This window comes from Typopeltis vanoorti, chromosome 18, assembly GCF_054136105.1.
Source record: "Typopeltis vanoorti isolate ZY-2024b chromosome 18, IOZ_Tvanoo_1.0, whole genome shotgun sequence".
NCBI lineage: Eukaryota > Metazoa > Arthropoda > Arachnida > Uropygi > Thelyphonidae > Typopeltis > Typopeltis vanoorti.
The window spans coordinates 96,399,879-96,426,853 of record NC_143566.1 but is presented as its reverse complement, the minus strand read 5'-3'; the positions used below and the strand labels follow the sequence as shown (position 1 = coordinate 96,426,853).

Genomic DNA, 26,975 nt, shown 5'->3' with positions numbered 1-26,975 from the left:
ATTCAGTAAAGGAAACCCCAAGATAAAAGTAGCAAATTACAGACCAATTAGTATTGGGAGTGGTCATTAATGTATTGGAAAAGTTGATTAAAGGCAGAATTCAGGAATAGGCAGACATGAATATGTGTGGGGGGGGGGGAATAAAATATAATTAAATTAAAAATCCCAAGAAATTATATTTTATGTTTAATCCTAATCATGAAGCTACTTCATTCGCAAACTTTGTTTGCTTACACTTGGATTAAGGAAAAAACAAGAATTTCTTGGCATCTTCAATTTAATTTATAACCAAGTGAAAAATATTTAAACATTAAAATATAATAGTGATAGTTGAGTTGGAAAATAGAAATTACTACACATTGATACTGCTGGACTTTACAAAGGCATCTGACCAAATGATGCATGAAAATCTATTATGTAAAGTGGAGAAAATGGGAATTCATGTGAAGCTGATAGCACAGATAAGAGACTGTCTTGCAGAGATATCACATACTTGGAATTATGGCCAAAGCAACTAAGGCTGTTTTTTTATTATTATTATTTATTTTATGAAATTTTAAAAAAAAAGTTTCGAGGGACAAAAATCCTTTCATCTCCTTAAGACTGGTCAACTCACTTTCAATTGAAAAGCCCTGATAATGAAGAAGAAATGAAGAAGCAGAAAGGGAAATGGCCCCAGTCGAGCATGGAGAGATCACACAGAGTGAGTGGTATCAGTGGAACTAGCTGTAGATCCAGAAATGAGCTGTTGTGTTTGTATACAAATGCTAGAAGTATAAGAAACAAGGCAGATGAAATGGTTGCACTAATTGCGTCTGTTCACCCAAAGATTGTTGGAATAAGTGAGACATGGTTGGAAGAGGATGACATCCTGATAGGAATAGAGATGGAAGGATATGATGTTTTTCATGAGGATAGAAGGGGTAAAAAGGGAGGGGGAGTGCTACTGATGATAGAGAAAGAGTTATGTCCATACAAAGTAGAGATGCAAGACAGAAATAGTGCCAGTGGTTTTGAGGCAGTATGCTGTGAGACAGAGGTGAATGGAAGAATGAAATCAAATACTTGGTGGGATGTTGTTATAGACCAGGTAATGTGGATGGTGGTGATAGTGAAATGTATAGTATTATGGGTGATTTTAATTATGGCAATATAGACTGCAATGATGAGATAGCAACTGGAGTTAAAGAAAACGAATTTCTTGAGTTTTTGAGGGATAACTACCTCAGACAGTATGTGACAGAGGGCACACGAGGATTAAGGGTCTTGGATTTGGTCATCTCATCAGAGGATGTAATCATAAATGAGGTGTCAAATCATCCACCAATTGGTGAGAGTGACCATGAAGTGATTACCTGGGTGGTTGCCAGCAGTGCGAGGACCCCTGTGAGAAAAGGGTATATGTGGAACTACAAGGGGGGGGGGGATTATGAAGAGCTCAGGAGCCAGCTTGCAGGTGTAGCATGGAATGAGGAGTTAGCTGGAAAAGAGATCAATGCAGCTTGGGGGATTTTCAAAAACTATCTAGTAGATGCAATGTCTTAATGTATTCCAAGGGTGAGAAGGTTAAATAAGGCAGGTGTGAGATAGATAAATAAAAAGATTAAGCATGCGATACAGAGAAAGAGGGCATTGTGGAGGCAGCATAAGAGAAGTGGAAATAACCAATTCCATGAGGTCTACAAAGACCAGGCAAGGAGGGTGACTTGGTTGGTGAGGGTAGCTAAAGAGAGGTATGAACAGCAGTTAGCTAATGAAGCCAAAAAGAATCCTAAGGAGTTCTTTGGATATGTAGCCAGCAAAAGAAAGAATGATTATGGAAGAATGACATTGATAGGAGAAAATGGTATAAAGACAGCTGTTGCAGAATGTGTGGTGGAGATACTTAATGAGCAGTTCATAAAGATCTTTCAATCTTGTGAATGTGACTTCATGGAGAGATTGAGAGCATAATATATCACCGCGTATTCTGAAGGAATGTGCCAGGGAGTTGACACCTGCCTTGACATATTTTTTTAATATGAGTCTTGCACTTGATCAAGTTCCTAAGGAGCAGGAGGGCAATATTGTACCACTTCATAAAGGAGGTGATCGACCTCAAGCATTAAACTATAGGCCTATCTGTGTGTCGGGTGTTGTGGTTAAGTTGTTGGAGAAGCTTGTGAGAACTAGGATCCAGAGTTGGGCTGACAACAATGGTATTATCTTTGATGGACAGCATGGATTTGCTAAAGGGAGGTCATGTTTTAGTAATCTACTTATTACAATAAAGTGAGCAGATGGGGGTTGGATATTAGATTAGTGCACTGGATTGGAGACTGGCTATCTGATAGGTATCAACAAGTTGTGCATGGTGGTGCGATATCCAGGAAAAGGAAAGTCACTAGTGGAGTGCCTCAGGAATCTGTTTTAGGGCCATTACTGTTTAACTTGTATATTAATGATATTGGTGAAGATTTGGATGAAGATATTCAGTTGTTTGCAGATGATGCAAAGTTGGGACAAACCATAAAGAGTAGTGAAGATGTTGTGGCCTTACAAGAAGAGTTGAATAAATTGAGTGATTGGGCAAGCAAATGGGGATGTGAGTTCAATGTTGCAAAATCTAAGGTTTTAAAATTTGGAAAACAAAGATGGGATGCAGAATTTATGCTTGGTGAGAATATATTGTTGGAGGTGGAAGAAATTAGAGATCTGCGGGTGGGGGGTGGATAAGGATCTAAAATTTCGGGAACACATTGCCAAAATTGTGAAGACAACACAAAGACTTCTGGGAATGATGCGGAGGACACTGACGTTTAGAAGTACGGAGATTCTTGTTCCGTTGCATACAGCTTTGATTAGGCCACACATGGACTATTGTGCCCAGATTTGGTCAGTGGGTTTTCAGAAGGATGAAGAGATGTTGGAAAGGGTCCAAAGGCGACTGACTAAGGTAGTTTCTGACCTCTGGAATGTTGAGTATGAGGAAAGATTGAGAAGATATCATTTGCAGAGTCTGGTGGACAGGAGGAAGAGGGGAGATATGATAGAGACCTACAAATTGGTAAGGGGTTGTTATAGGATCAATGGTGGAGAAGTTCTAAAGAGAATAGTGGGAGTATAGGGGAGAACCAGATGTCATCCCCTGAGTAGTTGATGACATCTGGTTATCATAGTAGGGGAGTAAGAGGCAGGTTTTTTTCGTGCAGAGTTGTGAATGATTGGAATGCCTTACCTGAGAGTGTGGTGTCTGCAAGGAGTTTGAGTGTGTTTAAGACATAGTATGATGAGATGTGTATGTAAGTAAAAGGACCTCCCAGATGCGTCTTTGACTCCATGAGGTCTTGGGGTGGTAATAATAATAATAATAATAATAATAATAATAAAGATTCTTCAGATCATAGACAGGATTTGAACTCAGGTATTCCAACCAAAGGGAATTACTGATATTTAATGAGCTATGGAGGTTCTTGTGGTAGATAGACCCCCAGAGAACAGTATGTGGTGGAGGAGAATCCATGAGAATGGGGGGGCACCAAGTGGAATGGCAATAGGGCTCTATACTATAGCTGTATGGCATTTTTTATTTTATTACTTTTTTTAATTTATATTTATATTATATGTAATATATTATAGTATATTATTATTATATGAAGTGAAGGATAATAGTGTCATTGGGAAAGTGGTTAGTTTGTTTCCCAGATATGACAGCAGTGAACTGAGAAGGATAGAAATGATACTGAATGACAAAATGGCTGAATTGTGTCAGGTGGAGATTGTTCAATTTGTGAATGTATGGAATGAATTCGAAGGGAAGTCAGAATGGTTCAAAGCCGATAGAATGCATTTTAATGAGTTAGGTGTTGGTCATTCAGGGTGATTGTTGTTTACTAAGAGTGCAGAGGGTTCATGCAAAATTAGTACCACTAAGAGTCAGAGAGAGAAGCAGGTTGTGGAAGGATGCTATAGCAGAGCAAAATGATGCAGTGCAAAATGGTGGGTATGATAAGAATATAAATGAAAATCAGAATTAGGATCAGGAAAACAGAGATGGTCAGAAAGAAGAGAGAAGTGCACTATAGCAGAGAGAGTAAAGAGTGGTGTTGATGGGGTGGCCTGAAAGAGTGGAGAATTGTTATGCCTATATACTAATGTATAGAGTATCAGAAATAAAGGACTGAGTTTGTAGCATTGATTGAATCAGTATGCCCAAAGATAACTGGCATAAGTGAAGCTTGGTTAACTGAGGATGATATACTGTTGTGACGTGAAATGGTAGGATATAGAATTTTACGAAAGGATAGGAAGATGAAGAGAGGAGTGAGTGTGGAGGGAGGGGAAGTATCGTTAATGGTAGCAAAGGAATTGTGTCCTTCAAGAGTGGAAGTAGAAAACAGTAGTACGTATGAAGATTTTTAAACTGTGTGGTGTGAAGTTCAGATCAATAGAATAGTATATCTAATAGGATGCTGTTGTAGGCCAAGGAATGTGGAGGGTATGTGATTGGGAAATGATTAGACAAATTAGTAGGGCAAGTAAAAGGAAGATGATCCAAATGGGAGATTTTAATTATAGGAATGTGAATTGGAAAGAACAGATAATGTATAGTAACAAGAAGAGTGAATTTGTTGCGTTTCTGGGGGGATAACTTTCTAAAGCAACATGTAATGGAAGCAACACATGGTTTATCAGTGTTAGATTTTGTGATATCCTCACAGGATCTGGTGTAAATGAGGTATCAACACTGCCACCTGTTGGTGAAAGTGATCATAAGGTACTGGTTTAGAAGGGAGTCAAACTGAAAAAAGTTATCAAGAAGGTGTGGAAATGCACGGGAAATGATAAGGCAGTATCTAACATAAGCAATGCATAACTGCATACCAAGAGTTAAGTGAACAAATAGAGTGGGATGGAAGAATGGTGAAATAAAGGATTACAAAAGAAGATTTTATGGAGGAAGTACAAGACAGTTTGCAGTAAACAGATGCATGAAGAATATAAAGTACAGGCCAGAAACATGACAAGAATGGTTAAAAAAAAAAAAAGAAGTAGAATATGAGAGGAGATCAGCCAGTCAGGTCAAGCAGAACAGAAAAATTTTCTCTTGCTTGCCACATATCATGGCAAGCAAGAGAAAAAACGGTTATAGCAGGTTGATACTGGCGGATCGTTATGGTAGCAGAGTAACCATGGCAAATGATATAGTAGAATTATTTAACAAACACTTGATCAGTGTATACTGTAGTTGTGTGAAGGATTCTGTGCAACATGTAGAAGGGAGGCAAGGATTAGGAGAATTAAAGGTGAAAGAATCAGAGGTGTATCGAGTGTTGCTTAGATTGGAAGTTAATAAGGCTGTGGGAATGGATAACATATCAATGTCTTTTTAAAGAACATGCAAAAGAGTTAGCCATGCCCTTGTCCTGGTTATTTAATGCAGTGAGGAAGGTTCTTAAGGAGTGGAAAGAAGGCAAAATAATACCTCTCCACAAGTATGGTTCGAGAACAGAAGTTTTCAGTTATAGACTGGTCTTTATATCTGCAGTTGTGATCAAAGATTTGGAAAAATTAGTTAGAAATAGAACACAGGACTGAGTTGATCAACATAAGATTCTCTGATGGTCAGCATGGGTTTGTGAAAGGCAGCTCTTGATTTATAATTTTTATGATAAAGTGACAAATGTGTTGGATAAGGGAGAATCACATAGAGTGATATTCTTGGACTTTGTAAAAGCATTTGATAGATTACCACATGATAAGTTGGTGTACAAGCTGCAGAGGCTAGGAATAGATAGTATACTGGTTAGATGGATTGAAGATTGGCTCGCTGAATGATACCAGCAAATTGTGTATGATGGAGTCATGTCTCAGAAAAGGAAGGTGACCAGTGGTGTGCCTCGGGGTTCTGTTCTTGGGCCCTACTGTTTAACTTATTTGTAAATGATATTTCATGTGGATTGACTGGGGTTCTTCAAATGTTTGCTGATCATGCAAAGTTAGGTAGAATTATCAAGAGTGGTGATGAAGTTAATTCTCTACAGGAAGATTTGAATAGACTTTTAGCTTGGACAAATGAGTGGGGTTGCAGTTTTAATATCAATAAATGCAAGGTGTTAGTTACACTTTGGGATATAGAGATATATAAAGCTACATACTGTATTGGTGGAGCTGTATTTCAGGAAGTGGTCAGGATCTTGGAGTAATGGTAGACAGTGGACTGAAGTTCTGAAGGCACATCACATGTGTTGCAAAGACTTCATGTTGTATTGCTGCTATGATAAAAAGTATACTGACATGTAGGGATAAGGAGGTGGTGCTTCTATATAAGGCACATTGGTCAGACCACATATGGACTATTGTGCTCAGATTTGGTCACCTAGTTTTCACTGTAATGTGGAAACATTAGAAAGGGTCCAAAGACAACCAAAGTATAGTTCGCCCACTGTTTGTAGGTCTCTGCTTGGTTATTTTGATTTATATTACTAATACTTAGAATGATTTAAGTGTGTGTGTGGGGGGGGGGGTAATCCAGTTGTTTAGAATTGGAGAAGTTAATAAAACTGATGTAGAACTTCTGCAGAATGATTTAAATAGACTGGCAGTGTGGGTAAGGAAAACAGTTGTCAGCTTAATGTGGTCAAGTGCAAGGTTATGCACTCTGAGATAAAAAGATCACATACTCTGTATTATACTGACAGTATTGGACTGCTGAAAATTGAAAAACATTGGGATTTTTGGGGGTGATTGATGGTGGACAGGGAGCTGAAGTTTAGAGGGCATATTGCAAAAAGTAGGCAAAATAGCTAAAGAATTACTTGAATGTTGAAAAATGTTGACAAGCAGAAATTAAGATGCTGTTATTATTGCTCTTTGTCAAGATTTGATATGACTATTTTGCTGTGCACAGGTTTGGTTGCTGAGTTTGTCTTGAAGATGAATTCAGAGGGACAAGTGACTAAAATAGAAACAAGTCTACGAAATGCGTAGAAAAGCAGGTGTTAGTAGTTATTCAAAACAGCACTTCGCAGAATAAACACCACAGGAGGAAGACAATAAGTTAAACAATTTAATTAATTATTGTCTCGTCTTCTTATTTTGGTCTTGATACCATGAAGCACTATTAAGGTCTGTGGAATGCTTCCTATGAGGACAGACTGAAGGTGTGTGGGATGCAAAGTTTCGTTGATAAGTGAAAAAAGAGCATGATAGAGATTTATAAATTACAAAAGGGATTGTATAAGATTGATGCAGAAGAAATTTTTTAATATATGACAAATAAGGAGAAAACATTGGAGAAACTTGGGAATGAATGGGAAGATTTGAAAAGATGCTTAAGTAATATAGTATCTGAATGTGTCCCTAGAGTATGAAAAACAAATAAGATGGGGGTGAAGTGGATGTACAACCTTATTAAGCAAGCGATTCATAAGAAGAAGAAGATGCAAAAGGAATATTGTGGGAATAAAAATGAGAGGAGTTACGAAATGAATAAAGTGCAGGCCAGAAAAGTTACAGGTGTTGTATAGAAAGCTGTTAGAATATGAAAATAAATGGCTGCAAAGGCTAAAGGCAACCAAAAGAATTTTATCATTATCATTATTATTTGACACCTCCAGGGAGTCCAAAGACTCATCGAGGGAGAGTGTGCCAACAGCATCGAACGATTGGTTCCCTTCCAACTAGTAACCGCGCTCAAACTTACTTAACTGAGCCATTAGTAGCAGAGGCTCTACCAATTGACCAACCTTTGCCGGCAAAAAATTGCAAGTAAAAGAATGAATGATTGCAGAAGAATTACGTTACTGAATGAATGGTACCCTTGTGTCAGAAACAGATGAACAACAAATGAATGTAACATAGTGCAAAGTGCTACCATTTCCTTCAATGAAGAGATAGCAGTGTGCATGAAGCAGCTATAAAGCTGTTGCCTAACCTGGATAAGAATTCTGCAGTGGGGATAGATGCACATATGCTAAAGAAATGTTCAACCAAACTGGATAGGCCATTTTTGTATGATTTGAGTCTTGGCTCAGGAAAGATCCCACAGGAATGGAAAGAATTTATGATTATCCCACTGCAAAAGGGTGGTGCAAAGTCTGATATGTCTAACTATCAACATATCAGTATCTCTGGAGTGACTGTGAAAATTGTAGAGAAGGTGGTAAGAACTTGGATAGAAATGGGCTGAGAAACAAACTATACTTTGCACAGTCACTATTATTCAATTCGAGGGCAATGTCTAAGCAATTTGTTGTTATTTTACAATAATGATAAGGCTCAGTTAGATAAAGATAATGGGTACACTATGATACTATTAGACTCTGTTAAGACATTTGATAGGATATCACATGAAAGGCTGTTGCAGAAACTGAAGAATATGGAATTGGAATATAAGCTATTGGCTTATCCAAGCCAATATGTAAGGATATGGAAGTAATGTTACCTCTTGACAAGGTCTTGATGTGACTGTACCTGGTCTACTGCGCACAGATTTGGTCTCATGGCCTCTGAGGAAATCAAGAAAGGTTATAAAGAAGAGTTACAAAGATGATATTGGGATTATGGAATGTAGATTGTGAGGAGAGACGGAGAGTGTGTGGACTGCAGACACTAGTAGACAGGAAAAGCGGTGTGATATGAAATAAGTCTATAAACCTCTCAGAGGGAGTAATTGGATATCTGTTGATGAAATTTTTATCACATGGAAGATGGGGAGATGACAAGTGGACATCTTTGGAAGCCAAGTTTAAGTGCAATTACGAAAGTGATGAGAGATAAGTTCTTCTCTCACTGAACCACCATAAGTGGGTTATGGCATGGATGTTTGTGATTGTCTGTGAAAATACTAGTGGTTGGCAGTAGATGGCATTGGTGTAGATGATGATTGTAGTTGGAGAATTGGGTGGAGACAGAGTTCTACAGTAGGTGCTCTCCCTCGATAAGTCCTTGGACTCCCTGGAGATGCCACATAATAATAATAATATTTTGATTGTTGAAGTAGGAAGTGCATCTAGCGTGAATGAGTTTAAGATAAAGTGTAAAAATTGGTATTTTTACACCTTATTGGTATTTTTACATGGCCTCCAATTATTATTATTATCATACCTCCAGGCATACCTCCCTGGAGGTATGATAATAATAAAAACTCCTAGAGGGTATGTAAACATGTGGTTAGTGAGAGAGAGAAAGAGGACCAGCTTTTTATTCTTGGAGAATGACTGAATAGTATGATAATAAGTGCTTTATCAGTAACTGAGTTGTTATTAACACAATATCATAACTCGGTTACTGATAAAGCACTCATTACCATACTATTCCAGTCATTCTCCAAGAATAAAAATCTGGTCCGCTTTCTCTCCTGCGGCACTGAATCTGCTGATTGACATGGAGGTGTCCCTATTATAACATTTACTTCCTGAACTCCAGAAACGTCATTCCTCAGTTGCACTGACATTACTGTAAATTGGACTGACATTAGAAGACTACCAAGCTGAAAAAGCTATTAACATTTGTAGTTAAACAAACAGTGACCAGATAATGAAAAATTATTTGCTCACCTCAAGTAAGGTGCTCGACTTTCATTATCAGCTCCTAGTTCGAATACCTTATCGGCTCTCAAACCATCGGCTACGAAAAGCACTAATCGACGTGCTGGCGGCTCAAAAGGCGTTGCATGCGGAGTCATTCCATGTATTATTGGAGATTTAAAATATATATCGAAAATCGAGGCCAGAAATATAAGATGAATAATTACTCCAAACACAGCTACAGACATTGCAAAGTCCTTTTAATATAAATTAAATTTCAGTCATAAGGAGTAGATTTATTGGTATTGTGGTTCGTTTTACAAGTTTTCGGGAAGCGAAACTTCCATTTTTAATCACCTGTTATACATTACGCTTTTTATTTTTTATTATAATAGCACACTTGGAAAGCCACTAAACAGAGTTCAACTAAACCAAAAACATCGTAGCAGTATAATACAAACCACGTTTTCGCCAAGCGGAAAATGTGACAACTGCGATTCAATTAATGACTTTTAACATCGCCAGAGGGCAATACTTGCCAAATTGTTATAAAGATTATTATTCAAATTAAGGGGATATTAAATCCCACATTCTTTTAAAACCGAATAAGAAACTCAAAGATTGGAACCAAAGAGTTTCATGCCGAATATAGTAAACTATAAAAGTAGCGGCGGCCACTAGCGTGCGCTAATGCAAGTAGTCCTAGTACGTAGTACAATCTCAGGCAACTCGTTGCAAAGGTATATAAGAGTATATAAGTTCTTTTCGCTATACCCTTTGGTATCTATTTGGTCTAGCTACTCACTGATGAAGCCTCAAAACAGGCTGAAACCAGTCTGGGTAGTGACCTCCCATGCAATAACAGCATACATTTCCTAGGAAATGTGTGTTTACATTATGAAAAATACCAAGATTAGCGAGCAGAACTTTCCCCACCTTTGCAACGAGTTGCCTGTGATTGTACTATGTACTAGGACTACTTGCATTAGCTCACGCTAGTGGCCGCCGATACTTTTATAGTTTACTATATTCAGCATGAAACTCTGATCCAATCTTTGAGTTTCTTATTCGGTTTTAAAACAATGTGGGATTTAATATCCCCTTAATTTGAATAATGTTTATATCGCCGAAATGAAGCCTATTGGCTCTTTATATTTAAGTAAGATTATTATTCAAATAAAATTCGATCTGAAAAAAAGTTAGATAGGGTAAACGGCTCCGTCTACTCCCTATACGGGAACAACATAGACTTTAGCTGATTTATTTGATAAAATTTGATTTGCGACTCACTTCCACATTTTAGGTATCTATTCATAAAACTGGCCAACATCATTATATTGACATTCGTAGTTCTCTACTATACTGTTATACAGTTGATCTACTCAAGTCCTAGTGATCAATGTTAACAGTGGCAGTCATTTCTTATCGCTCTTCCTAACTTTACGTCGTCACCGAATAATCGGAATGATTGTCAATCAGATGATTCGGTGCTGCCGCAGGCTTCATAATAATAAATATTCATAAATCTAAATAACTCAAAATCTTCATAAATCATGATTCATTTACTGAAAAAGCACTCATGACCATCCGATCCCATTCCAGTCATTCTCCAAGAATAAAAACCTGGTCCTCTCGCCCTTACTAACCACATGCTTACACAGCTTCTAGGGGTTTAAAAAAAAATCAGCAAACGCCTTTTATTCCCGTAAAGTGCGTAGACGAGGCCATTTTAAGTCCTATCTAACTTTTGAAGACTGCGTGGGCAGTTCGATCTCCATTGGTACCCAATCAGAGATAGCTGGCCCAAGGCTATCACTATCACAAGGATTAATTGGACCACGAAGTGGCGACTCTACAAGTGCCGCCATCTCGTGGTCCCTAACCCTAACACAATACATTTAATGTCTGAAATAGTGTGGGTTCTACGGTCGGTTTTCTTGAATTTACGGAACGAAAAACCCGTCTTTCCGGGAGAAAAAACCCGCTTGCCCATGCCAGAGATCGACTAACTCGGGAACCGGTCGAAAAAAGGCTTAGAAAAATTTCCTCTAGTCGCTAACTAGACTCGAAATCAAGTTTTCCTTCCTGCCAACAAGCGCCGTGGTGTGCAAACGCCATATCCACTGAGCTACACAGGCTCTGCTCTAAATAATACAAAGCTAAGAATTTGACACGCTGCGCCCTCTTTACATCTTTTCGAATGGCTCTAAGGTGTGTGCATCTTGAAAGCACACCCGGGCTATTAACGCGAATGTAAAGCAATGTTTACGCGGCGAAAACCGCCATCTTCATGAAGCGCTAATGCTTTATTATCCTCGTGAAGAGGACAATGAAGCATTAGTACAGTATATTGTGTTCAATTTTAGGAATTGCGCGAAGTCTGTAAAGAATTGGGTGAGTCTTTAACGGGAATAAATGCAAAAATATAATATCGGCGATACTGATATTTCGTGGATGAGCACTGCACACCCGGAATATTCGTCCCTGTTATATATATATATATATATATATATATATATATATATATATATATATATGTAAATAAGTTTTTTACCTTGGGAATAATGTATATTAGGGTTACCAAGTAATTTTATAATTCCAAGTAAGCAAACAGTTAACTTTGTACCTGAACGCAGTTCAAGTCTAAAGGTGGTGCAACACCAGGGAAACTCATTGTAAAGGTGGGTAAAGATCTGATCACTATTCTTAGTATTTTCCATAATGTAAAGCACATCTCACTAAGAGATGTATACTGCAATACATTATGGGTGGGGTCACTACCCAGACCGGTTTCAACCTTTTTTTTTTTTTGAGGTCTCCTCAGTGAGTAGCTAGACCCTAAATACCAAGGTTTTAGTAATACAGAGCCTTATCAATTTTACCTATACAAGGTGCTACAAGGTGTTTTTATTTTGAATAAAAATCTCTGGAGGAGATATGTAAATAAGTTTTTTACCTTGGGAATAATGTATATTCCCAAGGTTGCCCTGCTGTTGCACCACCTTTAGACTTGAGCTACGTTCAGGTGCAAATTTAACTATATATATATATATCAAACAAAAATTATAACTATATAAACGACAATTTTAAGGAAATAAAAATTACTACAAAAAATAAAATAAACATAATAATCCAAGAATTATATTGATAATTTACTTTATTTCTCTCCAAATGGTTTTTCAGAATTTGCAGGGTTTAATGTTAAACATGCACTCGTATTCTATTTACGGCGTTTTTTAGATATAATTGGTGGCTGTGATTTATTAACTGTTTTTTTTTGTTGGCTTGGACCATATCTAATTTGTACGAAATATCCTCCACATATGCCAGTTTTAAGGCATTGCATAAGAGACGAGTTTTCTTTCTCCATTTTTAATTTATATTTCTTCTTTATGGATGATTTTATAGACTTTAATTTCATGGGCTTCTTCGATGCACGTAAGGGCTCCGATATCATGTGGAACATTGTAGGATGAATTTTACACTCAACTGGGGCCATCCTTTTCGATGCCTACTTTTGTTCTCAATGGATATTATAAAATTTGGAAGGCGTGCAATATTCCAGACTAAATAGGACCAAAAAAAATCCCGTGGATTTCTTGTAAGTTTACAGGAACTGTCCTAATTCAGAAAATCAACAGCAAAGTTTTCCAACAATTAAGCACAAAGCCTGAACAATGAAATTTATCCTTTGTAAATAAAGTAGCAGCTCTATATTTATTATTAATATCATCACCATTGTTATTATTTTTTGTGATGGTTAGGATAACATACGAAGAAAAGATAATTAAAATGAATGGAATCAATCCATTTCAACTAATACACATAGAAATTAATCAATATATATATATATATTTAACTGGAGTGTCTGGGTTGCCTTAGGGCGAAATTTGTTGCATTTTCAGGCTTGATTACAAAAAGGGAGACCATCTGAGAATTTAATTTTGGACTAGACAGGAAATTTCTTTTTATAAAAATTCTGTTCTTTTCAGTAGAATGTGTCATTGATCCTTGACGCAGAACGTCTTGTTTTAAACCTGACAATTAGAAAAATCGACTATAGTGTCAGGCTTTAGAATTACAAATGGCCACTGCTGAATGCCGCATCCTCTTCCTGACGCTTTTAAAATCAGATAACCATGGATTCAGGCTTTCTGTGATTACTAAGATGGAGTATAGCTTTTCCTTATTTTCAAAAATAGTTAGGACTAGGAGAGCTCCAGATGTTCCTTTTAAAGAATAAAAGGCATTAGAGGATTCATTCAACTTATTTTTTATCTATTATTAAATTTAATAAAAAGTAATCCGACTTAAGATTTTTAATAAGCTAAAAATTTATAATGCAAGTTCAAGCTCACTCTGTCCATTTGATGTACTATTCCTAGACAATAGATTGTTACTTATGGGCAAACAAGAGTGGATACCAAAATTTTGACTCACTCAATGTTGATTGGTGGATCAGCTTTATATTGACGGTTAGAAGCTTGAAAGGCAAGGAATCTAGACAGAACGACTAAATTGAGAATCGGGCGAGTAAAGTTAGAAAAAATCTCTAATTAGCGACTACATCAGAATCGAAATTACACGTCTTTTGTCGGGTGATATAGTGCTATATATAAAATATCATTTCCACAGGGCTCAGCTGGTCTCTACTTAAACTTCCCTTAAGACTATAAAATCACAAACATCTTGGGCAAGGAAAGTAGGTTCATCTTCAAACTTACTGAATCAACTTCTCGTCCTTGTCTTTTATTCGAAAACTTGCTCTTTGAAACCGCCCTTCTTATATGCTTGCTTTTCACAAGAATTAATTAAAAGAAAGATCTGTATCCTTTGTCATAATTCCTGATTTCACAATACCGTGTGGGAAAAAAAAAAAAAAAAAAAAACGATTGCCCCTTCTGGAGATCGACGAACTCGGGAACCGGTTGAAGAAAAGCTTAAAAATAATTCCTCCACACTGCAACTAGACGTGAACTTATGACTATCTTCAGGTGGCCTAGCACAGATAATACAGGAGCCACTTCCACTGGTCACGCAGTTAATCATAGACTTCTTTTTAATCGTGCAACACAGAAAATATCAATAATACAACCCATTATTTCAGACAATGTTTAGGATCACAAGATAATGACAACAGCAGACTTCATAACTCGCTGTTCTCAGGTTCTTTAAAATCAACGGAAGCCATTGATTCAACTATTGATGAGTGCAAATGTAGGGGGCTGGCTTTCCACCAATATTTAACATTTAGTTCAGGCTAAGTTCTCTGGTCACTTCTTTTGAAAAATATACTGAAGTTTTTTATTTATTATTTAGCTATTCAAGAAACATAAAAGGTTCATTCTATCTTTATACCTATGAGCTGTCAGCTATTCAAATCTCTCAGGTTTCCAGGTTAACTCACTGACACACGTGAACACTGTGGAAGTTTCAAATTAAATTTTGAAACGGAAGCAAATAGGTTTTGCGAAGATATTCCTAGTCATCGAATTCCATATCTTCGGTCCTTCACTCGTTTTCTCCTCTGCTGCTGTGAAAGTTTCACATAGTTTCTGCACCACAAAACGAACGAAGAGCGATTAAGAACTGAAACAAAGGAAAATATAATGTCTAATAGCACGGAATTCACTCAAAATAAGATGGAGGATGAAGGTTCCTTTACGGAGTCTATGATGGAGTCTCAGAATTAAACCTTGCTTTATCATATTATCATTTTCAATGGGCTCGAGAACATTTTACAGATGATCATCATCATCAACAGTTAGCATTTTATCAATTAAATTAATTTTATCTGTCTGCACTTTTCACAGATGGGATGATTTCATTTAGCACATATGCGCCATTCAAAAAAAGCATGCAGTTATTCAGTCAAGACATCTACTGCAATTCTGCACAGAAACAGGTATTCTTTGGAAATAGATTAATATCATAGGAGTAGATATCCTGCTAAACGATCTCCTAGGACCTTGTCATGAAGGAGAATCGTGGGTCATACGTGAGGAATTCTTACATACCTCAGGTATGTAGGAATTGCAGAGGCCCGAGGATATCTTAATCGGGAACCGGGCGAGGAAAGGCTTAGAACCACATTCTGTATCTGGAAACAAGATGAAACCTTGTCTCTCTTCGGGTGGCCCAAATATCTGTACCCACAGCCTCTTGGTTGCTGGTTCGAAGCTCCTTGATTTGGGAGAAAGGAAATGTGTGTCTCCAATAGGAAGTCGAAATTTTGGGGGTTTTTTTCATCCACTCGCTAGTCTAATGGAGATTGGACCATCAGATATTCGTATATTGTGATTGTTTCCCTTTTCAAATTAATTTGTCTATTTGTGAGAAGAAAAAACTCCAGATCAATACAGAATCCTTCACTTTCATCCAAGATCGGAAGTTATTATTGTTTTGGAAGTTTTGTTTCTCGTTTTCTAGGGGAAGAAAACTTTCCTCCCTTCAATTATTTAGAGAAAATAATTTGAATTTTCTGTTAAAATAACAACAAAAAGGAATATATCCATATGCATTTTGGAACTATAAATTTAAAAACTGAAAAAAAAAGTAAATTGAAGCACATTATTTTATACATCGAATGGTAAAAAAAAACCCTAATATTTCTAATTTCATTCCCCTGCCCTCCTCCAGTACCTCACCCATCACAAATCCGTTTTGTGATGGGTAAGGTACGTATTCACTTTCACATACTTAATGTAATTCTATGTAGCTCAGTGGACGTGTTGCGTTTGCACGCGCTTGGCTGCACGAAGGAAGACTTGGTTTTGAGTCTACTTGGCGACTAGAGGAAATTATTCTAAGCCTTTTTTTTCGACCGGTTCCTGAGTTTGTCGATCTCTGGCATGGGCAAGCGGGTTTTGTTTCCCGGAAACTCAGGTTTTTCGTCCTATAAACTCAAGAAAATCGACTGTAGAACCCACATTATTTCAGACATTAAATACGAGTGTTAGGATTAGGGACCAAGAAATGGCGGCACCTGTAGAGCTGTTTCTCTTCACTGCGTGCCGCTTAATTAGTGACAGCCTTGGGCAAGCTATCTCTGATTGGGTACCAGTGGAGATTGAACTGCCCACTCAGTCTCCAAAAAAAGTTAGATAGGGCTAAACACGGCCTCGCATGCTCTCTGTATATACGGGAATAAAAAGGCGTTAGCTGATTTATTTATTTTATTAATTATATAGTTATATCGCATATTGGAAACGAGCGCATTCTCACATAGGTGTTAGTTTTAAAACATAGCTTTTTAATGGCTATGTCCTGTATTAATTTCTTTCAAATGCAATCAATTTCTTATGTTTAATAAGTTTCTCTACTCTGAAGATAAGAGATGGAAAAGAAATGCCTCCTATTAAAAAAGCAGTTCAAAACCAAATAATTTCATCCAACGTGGGAGCCAATAAGTACCTGTAAATAGAGAGCTAAATAATAATGATTTATCTCTACATGGAGCACAATTTCAACATTTAGTTACAGAAATTGGAACAAGAGAAAATCCAAACCACCGCTACCAAAGTACAGCGATGACTGCGTTTCAAGAAGCCACAGAAGCATATATCCTAATGCTTTTAGGTGTAGTCTGTGAAACAAATGGACGTCAAATTGTTACATTGTTGCATTTAAGGATTTTTACGTAGCTAAGGCCCTGTTAGAAATGGTCCACTAACGCTAGAAGAAAACCGTTCTTCATAGTTGCATAACCTAACCAACTTTGTGTATATTACTGTGTTATATTTTGCATTGTCATCATGTGTTTCTTTCAGTTTTGTGCATAATTTTCCAATCACAGAACTAGAGAACAGTAAATGACATCTAATTATTCATACATAAAACTGCTGGTGTTAAAACGTACGCCTGCATAACCCTGTGATAATACACTTGCTTTAATAGTCCAGACCACCTGATGAAGGGGCATTTTTATAAGCTAGATTCAAGTTGCAGACTAGAACTATTGGTCGCTTGGTAACAAGCATGCAGGATTTTTTCTTTTCAGAAACTTGATTTTTTTAAAATCCATAATTCAAGAAAGCTGATTGTTGAACTTACTATATCAGACGATAATATATATAATGTTTTTGTCAGTGACCATAAGGTGGCGGTAGTTGACTATCATTCTCCTGCCTAATTCCTGTGAAAATATTGAATTACCCATCGATCGACTTGCCTACTCCTTTCGGAGTAATAAAAGGCATTTGAGGATTTAATTTTTATATAAAGCTTATAGGGAAATAGTACAAAAAATCTAAATTGTAATTAGGAGAACATCCTACCTTATCTACAGAGATCATCTAAATTACCAACACAGATAAATTGGTTATTACTCTCTCCAATACCCCCATTAAAGCAGCATGAACTAAACATACTTTTCCGAGGTTATAAAATTGTTGTCATTCCAGAAAGCTTCTCTGACCTTGATTTTCTACAAAGTATAGAATGTGACATCACTCATCTTTCTAGTGGCAACGAAACTAACAAGTTATGCTTTGAAATGCCAAAATTCAAAACTCTAAATCCAACATTCCTGTTTTTGATATACGAGAGGTCTAAATAGCTTAAAAAATCTTGTCATTACCAGATCATATAACTGTAATTACTGTTATTGATTTTCAATGCATACAATGGAAACATGAATACTATTCTATAAAACCGCAGTACCTACACTGCCTTCAGAATGGTTCCACCAAAGTTAACCAAGCAGACTCCAGATAATGTTAATTCAATAAATCAAACAACAGATAGAAAAAACTGAAGATGTTGTTGGGTCTCGCAAGTTCTACGGGTTACAAAGTACATAAATCAAAAATATTCTTTTGATGCCAGTAGTTAATTCCATCAGCAGACCAATTTAAAAAATAGCCAAATTATTATTACATTCAGAGGCTATTTATATTCATAAATCAAAAATTCCACAATTTCCTCCAAATTTTGAGATTTAAAGCTTAATCCTGATATGATGGTACATTTTGACTACATGAAACACGAGATACTAAAACGTGTCATGAATGAATTCCATGTGTAATCAGGGATCACGAGCAAATGCCTTCTGATTTTATTCTGCAAAAGCAAAAGGCTGAGGTCCTATAATCTTAACTTCTTGATGACAACGTTTGAGAGATAGTTAGTCTCTTGAGCTCAATATCAGGGAAGGATGAAGACTAACAATCTCCACACGATATTTGATGATATTCTTTTTAATTGCTGAAGATTGTAGTTTCTGGGAAATACTTCATGGGAATTGCTGCTATCCAGAAACAAGGTAGATGGAATGAGAATAACTGGTTCGACAAGTCAGCAGTAAAACTATAAAAGTGTGTCAGGCGGCATTTGCGCATTATTGTACATTATAGAAAAAACAACAAATGATGGATACCAGTTATGATGAACAGTGCACACTAGAAATATCAGTAGAAAAGGCATGATTCGGAACCTCGGTCTCTGAGAAACTGACAAGAGTATCCGTTCTTGGACCACTGCTGTTTAATCTGTTCATTAACGATATAGGGAAGGATCTAAGTGGAACAATTCATTTGTTCGCTGATGATGCAAAGTTGGGTAGGGCAATAGTGAATGCAGAAGATGTCAAAGTCTTGCAGGATGACTTAGATAGATTGGAGTTCTGGGCTAAGGAGAATGGATGTCAATTCAATGTGACAAAATGTAAGGTTATGCATTTTGGGGTGAAAAGATTAGCAGCAGTATACCACATTGGTGGAACTGTACTCCAAGAGATTGGCCAGGGACTTGGGAGTGTTGGTGGATGGGGAGATGAAGTTTAGGGGGCACATTGCAAAAGTAGCTAAATCAGCTCATCAACTCACTTGGTTGTTGAAAAATACCTTGACGAGCAGAGACAAGCAAGTTATTGTACCTCTGTACCGAGCCTTGATAAGACCTCATCTTGACTACTGTGCACAGATTTGGTCACCTCGGTTCCTTCTTGATGGAGAGGAGGTGGAGAGGATCCAGAGGCGAGTGACTAAGATGATAACAGGTCTATGGAATGAACCATATGAGAACAGGTTGAAGATTTGTGGGTTGCAGAAACTAGTTGATAGGCGGAAAAGGGGAGATATGATTGAGACATTCAAATTGCTAAAGGGATTCTATAGGATTAATTCAGAGAATATTTTTGAGATCAGGACTGGTGGTGGGAGAACTAGAGGACACCTATGGAAGCTGGGCAAGAGTGTGGTTAGCAGTGGTGTTAGAGCTGTGTTCTTTACTTTTAGAGTGGTAAATGAGTGGAATAAGCTGCCAGAGTCTGTTGTGGGTGCTATAACTGTGAGCGAGTTCAAGGCAAGGTATGATAGATACTGTGAGAATGTCGTATAGTTGTGTGGACATGATGTTTAGGGCCTCCCTCGATGAGTCTAAGGACTCCTGGAGTCGCCCGAAATAATAATAATAATAATAATAATAATAATTATTATTATTATAATAAGTAAGTGTAAGTTATGAATTGGCGAAATTGCCCATTTGCAATCAAGAATTATTAAACTTTGGGTGCGCACTCCAAATGTTAGAGCAGAATTCCATGGTTGGGCAGATTTAAGATTTGTACAGAGTAAGCAGTTGGACAGAAGAAAAGTAACATCATAATATACTCTCTACGTATCACATAGAGAGTATATTATCCTTTCTAAATGTTCATATACAACACACATGTTGGGCTTCCCAAAGGCATTTTTTCCGTTGATATATATAGCGGTCCTTAGTTCATTACCCATTCCAAAAATGCAGAATTACGTATCTGTTAACAAGAGATGACACCATTTGCTTTTCTGAAAGGCTACCACAACAGGAAATCTCAAATTTTAAGCAAATATTCTCTCTCAATAACTACAAACTGAAAAGCGGAATGCCACGTTCTCTTCCAATCCTACCCCATATTTCTGATAGTGTTATTGTTGTAGTTTTAAACCTGATACGCAAGGCTATTCCTAAAAATAGCCTTTGCAACATCATTTATATTTCTAGTACTCAAAATGAAATATCCGAAGTATGTTTCTTTTCAATATCAGAAATTGTGGTAGTTTTCCTAAGACCAGCACTTGCTAGTGTTTATGGAATGATTTTAGATTGATCGGAGACAAATTTTCTATACCAATATACACTCCATATGCAACGTATCATGAACGAGTCACATATTTATAGCTGGTATAAATGGCAGGAATATGATGCTTCCAGGTCAGCGCAACTGTATCCAGGTGAAATGGATGCATGAAGGGAATAGATGGAGTTGGAAAGAGGTGTTGTGAAAAGATACCATGTTGGAGACCTATCTGTTCAGCAAATTATTGACAAATTGTACGATTACAGGTCAATAATCAATGATACCCTAGTGAGATGGAGGGAGTCAACTACAAGTGCTATAGTTGTGCAGTAGACAATCCTCGACACTTACGGAACGTGACCGTAGGATACTATGAATGATAATATGTAAAAACCGCCATTCGTTGACCGCCACCACTGATGCAGAATTCCGGGAATCGCCCGGAACATTAACTGCACAAAACATTTAGAATTGGTAAACAGCGTCATCTTCGTGCTGCAAAGAGTATATGCAGTGGTCCGTAGAAGATTGGAAAGCTGTGTTATGGAGCAACGATTCGCGCTATACCCTCTACACAGTAGATTGATGGGTGTGGCAGATGTCTGGTGAACGTCTCTTCCCAGAGTGCATGAATCTAGAAAAATTTTGAGGGTACAGTATTATTATTATATGGGCACTTCCATGGAGTCGGAAGACTCGTCGCGAGAGATCCAATCTATCTTACCTCTCCTTTAACCCATTAACAGACAAAGCACTCACAACTGACTCAGGCAATTTCTTCCACTCATTCATAACTCTCCAAGTAAAAAATCTAGTCCTTACACATAGGAAATTGAATAAAGGTGTGGTCTACTGACTATACCTTTATTCAATTTCGAGGAATGAACCCTTGTTTTGGTCCCTTTATTCATTCATGTGCTGAAATATTTAAACTGCATCTATCCTATAAAACCCTTAAAGCAACTTAAATGTTTCTATCATGTCCCCCTCTTTTCCTCCTGTCAACCAACTTCTACGGTCCACACACCTTCAATCTATTCTCATAGGGAACAATCCACAGGCCACTCCTGAATCCTCTCCACCCCTTCCTCATCCCCAATAAACCCAGGTGACAAGACTTGGGCACTGTAATCCAGATAAGGGCATATCATGGCCTTATAAAGAGGAATAACAACTTCCTTACCTCTACTTGTTAATGTGCTTTTTCAATAGCCAAGTAATCTTATGGGCTACTTTAGCAACATTATTAGCAATATGTCCTCTAAACTCTCATCTTTGCCTTCCACCACCACTAAATCTCTAGCTTCATCTATTTCCTGGAGTACAGTGCCATCAATGTGATACACGGCTTGTAATTATAATTTATCCCAAAATGCATAATTTATATTTCTCAACATTAAACTGACAGCCATTAATTATTACATGCATGGTATGATGCTATTTTCCCTGGCTTGGCTTCAGACCTCTGTTTGTGATGCCACGAACATTGAACTTAGAGAGATCTGAACATTGTGGACAATTCAGATCTTCCTGGTTTGTTGCGTTTCTACGAAAATAACTATTGGCTTCTTCAGCAAGACAATGCACAGTCATAAGACTGCTACTGAAATTGCATGGTTTGTAGACATGAACCTCACCACACTTGACTGTCCTCCACAGACTCTCGATCTCAACCATACTGCGCATCTGTGGGATGAACTGGAGAATCGGGTGAGGTCAAGTGACGTCCGCCTCACAACAGTTGGGGACCTCATTATCTTACAGGAAAATGGTTCATAATTGCCATTGATGGCTATCGTAGGCTCATCGAAAGGAAGCCCCATAGGATTGCTGCAGCCATCGCAGCAAATAATGGTCCTGCACCTTACTAAGGTGGATGGCATGGTTGTGTGATCCTCACAATTATGTCCTTATTTCATTTAAAAAATCGAAGTCTTATGAGTTCACGCATGTTTATGGAACTTTTTCTCGTATTTACTGCATGCTAGACTCAAATTTGTGTAATTTCACAGCTAACAATTATTCAACTCCACAAATATAAGCCCACCTAAATACTAAATGTCATTAAATTTCATTCTGGAGTGTAGAATTATAGAACATGTGCCAATGCGAACGACGGGATTGGTACATGAACTGCAGCTTTTGTTCTAAATTTAAGTCCATCAAAACAGCAGTATTATTGGAAAACAAGTTACAAAGTTCCATTACAACTTGTCTTGATAGTGAATATCGGTTTTACTAAAACTGGTATTTTAATAAAATCTGTTTGCCAAAGAAATTTGGAATAATTTGCCGGTTTATGAGCAACGACAAAAGAAATCTAAGTTGCGTTGTTGCTCTCATGGTAACAGCTTATGAAAAGTGTAAAAAAATCATTATTATTAAGCTGGCATCTCCATGCAATCAGTAGAATCATTGTGGGAGACCCAAACTATCCACACAATATTTATCACACCTCTTGTTGAAGTGATTGAGAGATGAAGTACTCACAATTGAGTCAGGCATCGCATTTCATCCATTCACGACTCTCCAAAAAAAAAAAAGTCCTTGTTAACCACATGCTTGATTTCTAGGGATGACCTCTTGTTATTCCATTATCTGATTGCTGAAATATTTCCTCTGTATCAATCTTATAAAAACTTTTCAGTAACTTAAATTCTTCTGTCATATCAAAAAATGTTTTAAACGTTTTATATTTAAGAAACTAAAGATAAAAATGAAAAAGTGCTTTTATTATATGTTAAGTAAATTTATCTAATACACTGGTGTGCAAAATCTAAGGACAAACTACATTTCGCCTGTGGTTACAGACAAATTTGGACATAATTATTGCCAGTATGGTAATAAATTATATTGCAAAAAAAAAGTGTTACAAATCTCGTACAGATTAAATTCCAATACGACGTCTTTGGAAGCAGATGACGCAGTTAAGGGATTAATATAGTGAAAACCATGTGGAGAGAAATTTCAGTATTGAAAATATCCATCTCAAACGGCAATGCAGCTCTCACAACGTCGTACTATGCTTATCACCAAGAGATTCAGTTCTTGATGCCAACTTTCCCATTCCTCCTTCAGAAAATGAATAACGCCATGTTTTCTGAAGGAGAATTTCAGCCTGCAACGAGTCTCCATATTGCGTCTCAAACGTGTTCTATGATTGTGCTGGCCATAGATTCGATTAATATCCTCGGTCGCCAGAAGAATCTCCACTGCTCGATACGATGAGGTGTTGCATTGTTCTCCATGGAAATGAATTCTTCGCCTACAGCACCACGGAACAGTCGAATAAGACGTTGAAGTATTTCGTGGATATATTTTTCACCAGACATGGTCCATTTTTTCAGCACTTGTAACTCGGTGAGTTCAATAAGCATAATGCCTCCCCCACAACATGATCCCAACGCCACCATATCTATCCCTTTCAAGAACATTGTAGCGATAGCGAGCGGTATCACTTTCTCACCATATCAAATGTCGTCTGGAATCGGAGGAAAGACTAAAACGACTCTCATCTGTAAAGAATACATCAGCCCATTGGCGTCTTGTCCAATTTTTATGGATACCTGAAAATGTTCTCTACAGTGAGCTGCAGATAAAGGGACACAGACTGCAGGAGTATAGGTCTACTTATCGCAGACGTCTTGCAACATTTTGTCGAGATATCCGTGTACCTGTGTTTGAATGGAGCTGACTTGCCGTAGTGCATCGATTACGTTTTGCTGTTATATAACGAATAATCTGTCTTCATGCTCTGCGGTAGAATGAAGGCGACCTCTTGGCAAACGTGTGGACATTCGAAACCCTGCGCAGAGCCTGAATACAATGCTATCTCTATGTGAGATTCCAAATTCTCTGGCACTATCAGTAATTCTGGGGCCTTTTCAAGCTTTGCAATAATTCTTCATCTCGTGAAATCATCTAGATGTCTTTGAAACATTACAAAACATCCAAGTTTGCAACCTTTTTTTCACTTAAAGAGCTTCCTTCAAACACAATTCGCTTAGCGCAGCCTGTTATCCCGTTGAGTGTTATCGTGTGACCCTTTTGCGCGCGATTCGAAAATTTGAATGTGTACCCGCTTTCTACTCGAAGTCGTGTTATACAATTTGCCACAAACTGATTCGCCTGAATTTGTAGTGTATTCTTCAGAAAGTGTTAATCCTTAGGTTTTGGTCACCAGTGGATTTTCCATTAGGAATAATGCACATTTCTTGTCATAACTTCAATCAAACTAAACGGCAACAATTAACTACTCAAAATCTGAAAACTTTTATTTAAATGAAATTTGATTTTTTTTGTTAATTCTGATAAATGCATTTACTTTTAAATGATTTCGCTCATCTATAGGTGTAATAGTGTAGAAGTGTTTCTCCTCGTGTGAATTTGAATCTGTGGTTATCGTGTACATGAAATTTAGAACATCCAACATCACTGGATAATGCAATGGTTGTTATCTTACGGAACAGAACCATGAACTTGTGATCATATGCACTAAAGGCTGCAGGAAAATAGCTCGATCTGCATTAATAGATATTCCAAATAATTACAATAAACGAATTTAGTTTTTACTTAAATAAAGAGCCAAAAGGCTTCATTTCGGCGATGCATAATTATATAAATCAAGTGGATTTTAAATCCAGCATTATTACTCGTAAATGCCGGCGAGTGTATTCCTGTAAGCTCTCTGGTCAACTTCTTTGCAAAACTTTCATAGTTTCTACATTCGGCTTTGAAATAATGCTGAATTTAATGTCCACTTGATTTATATAATTATGCACTGCCGAAATGAAGCCTTTTGGCTTTTTATTTAAGTAAATACTTTACACATCGACGGAGTGTTCGCCTACGAAAAATACACCTCGCAGACACTTCGCATTTCTTAGTATTGAACGAGAAGTTTTGCTTTCTTAAGGTTTTTTCCGGGTCTTGTGGGGTTGGTATTTTCTGGCAGGTGCTTTCCCCAGGAATATGAGCGATTCTACTCAGTGGTGGGGTGAACCTGTTACTGAGTTGGATGATCTTTCGGTCACTCGTAGGGAGGTCTGGGGAATCACCAAATTTTTAGAGAGGGCTTTACAACCAACCAGTTCGAAACAGCTGCCAGGCCAGTGAAACCTTATCAAAATGGACCAATAAAAGGCGAATATATATATATATATATATATAAAGATAAGCCGAAATTTGAAACGTTTTTATGTCACGTTTTTTGTCTTAGCAGCTTACCGGCCCGGAACTCGGGAAGTTGGGCGCTAGAGCCCTCTAATATATATATATATAGACGCTTGGGCAGCGCTTATGTCTTCTATATGGCCCACACTAGGACATCTCGTAAATGCCCGCGAGTGTATTCCCGTAAGCTCTCTATTCAACTTCTTTACAAAACTTTCATAGTTTCTACATTCGGCTTTGAAATAATGCTGGATTTAATATACTCTTGATTTATATAATTTATTTATTTTTAAATATAAACAAAATGTAATTACAATTAAGGAACATATGAAAAGTGAGTATTAGTTAATATAAGTTCCCAAAATTCCAAAATTGAGTTTTCGCAATCGCTTTTAGGTTTGGGTTGTGAATGTGTGCTTCAGAGCTTTCTTTGTAGTCTTTTTCAGAAGAAAGTAACTTTTGTGTAATATTTTGGGTTTTTTTTTGGAATGAATTTTTATTTTGTAGATAAACTGTAGCTTGCTAAACTGAATTTGTTGGGTTCTTTATGAGAAATGTATTCCTGATGTTGAGGAAGAATTTGTCCAGATCGACCAGTTTATCCACAATAACAAGCTACAAGAGCAGGGGATTCTGTAAACTCCAGGATAAGAAAGAAGAGAATATTTGTCTTTAGATGAGAGAAGGAATGTATTAAGTTTGCAAAATGGACGAAAAACAACCTGTATGTTAATCTGTCGAAAGTCCCTTACATATGGAATACAAATTCTTGTAATTTCTTCTTGAAGAGGATTATAATATCATTATACAACTGTGTCCACCACCACACCAAACCTCTACTACCAAACACCATCAACGCCATCTACCGCCCAACACCACCAAATTTTAATATTATAATCATTAGCAATGGGCCTGTGTAGCTCAGTGGAAGTGGCGCTTGCGTCCTCTGCGCTTGGTCGCTTGAAGTCAGACTTAAGTTCAAGTCTAGTCTCCGACTGGAGGAACTTTTTCTAAGCCTTTCTTCGACCGATTCCCGAGTTAGTCGATCTCTGGCACGGGCAAACGGGTTTTTCCTCCCGGAAACTCGGGTTTTTCATCCCGTAAACTCAAGAAAATCGACCGTAGTACTCACATTATGTCAGACAGTAACATATCTTGTTAGGGTTAGGTACCAAGAGATGGCAGCACTTGTTTGCCAGCCTCTTCATCGGTGGCTGCTATAATTAGTGATAGAC

The 26,975-nt window shown here is 37.4% G+C and overlaps 1 protein-coding gene across 1 annotated transcript in view; it reads right to left on the bottom strand.

The window, feature by feature from the left end:
* LOC150096967 (GPI ethanolamine phosphate transferase 1-like) overlaps positions 1 to 9,974 on the bottom strand; it is a 311,441-nt gene extending 301,467 nt beyond the window's left edge. Inside the window, exon 1 of the mRNA XM_090408103.1 lies at positions 9,540 to 9,974. Within this exon, the coding sequence (XP_090264229.1) occupies positions 9,540 to 9,757 (218 nt within the window). The 5' untranslated portion in view covers positions 9,758 to 9,974. The remainder of the gene's footprint in view (positions 1 to 9,539) is intronic.
* Positions 9,975 to 26,975: the final 17,001 nt, after the last annotated feature.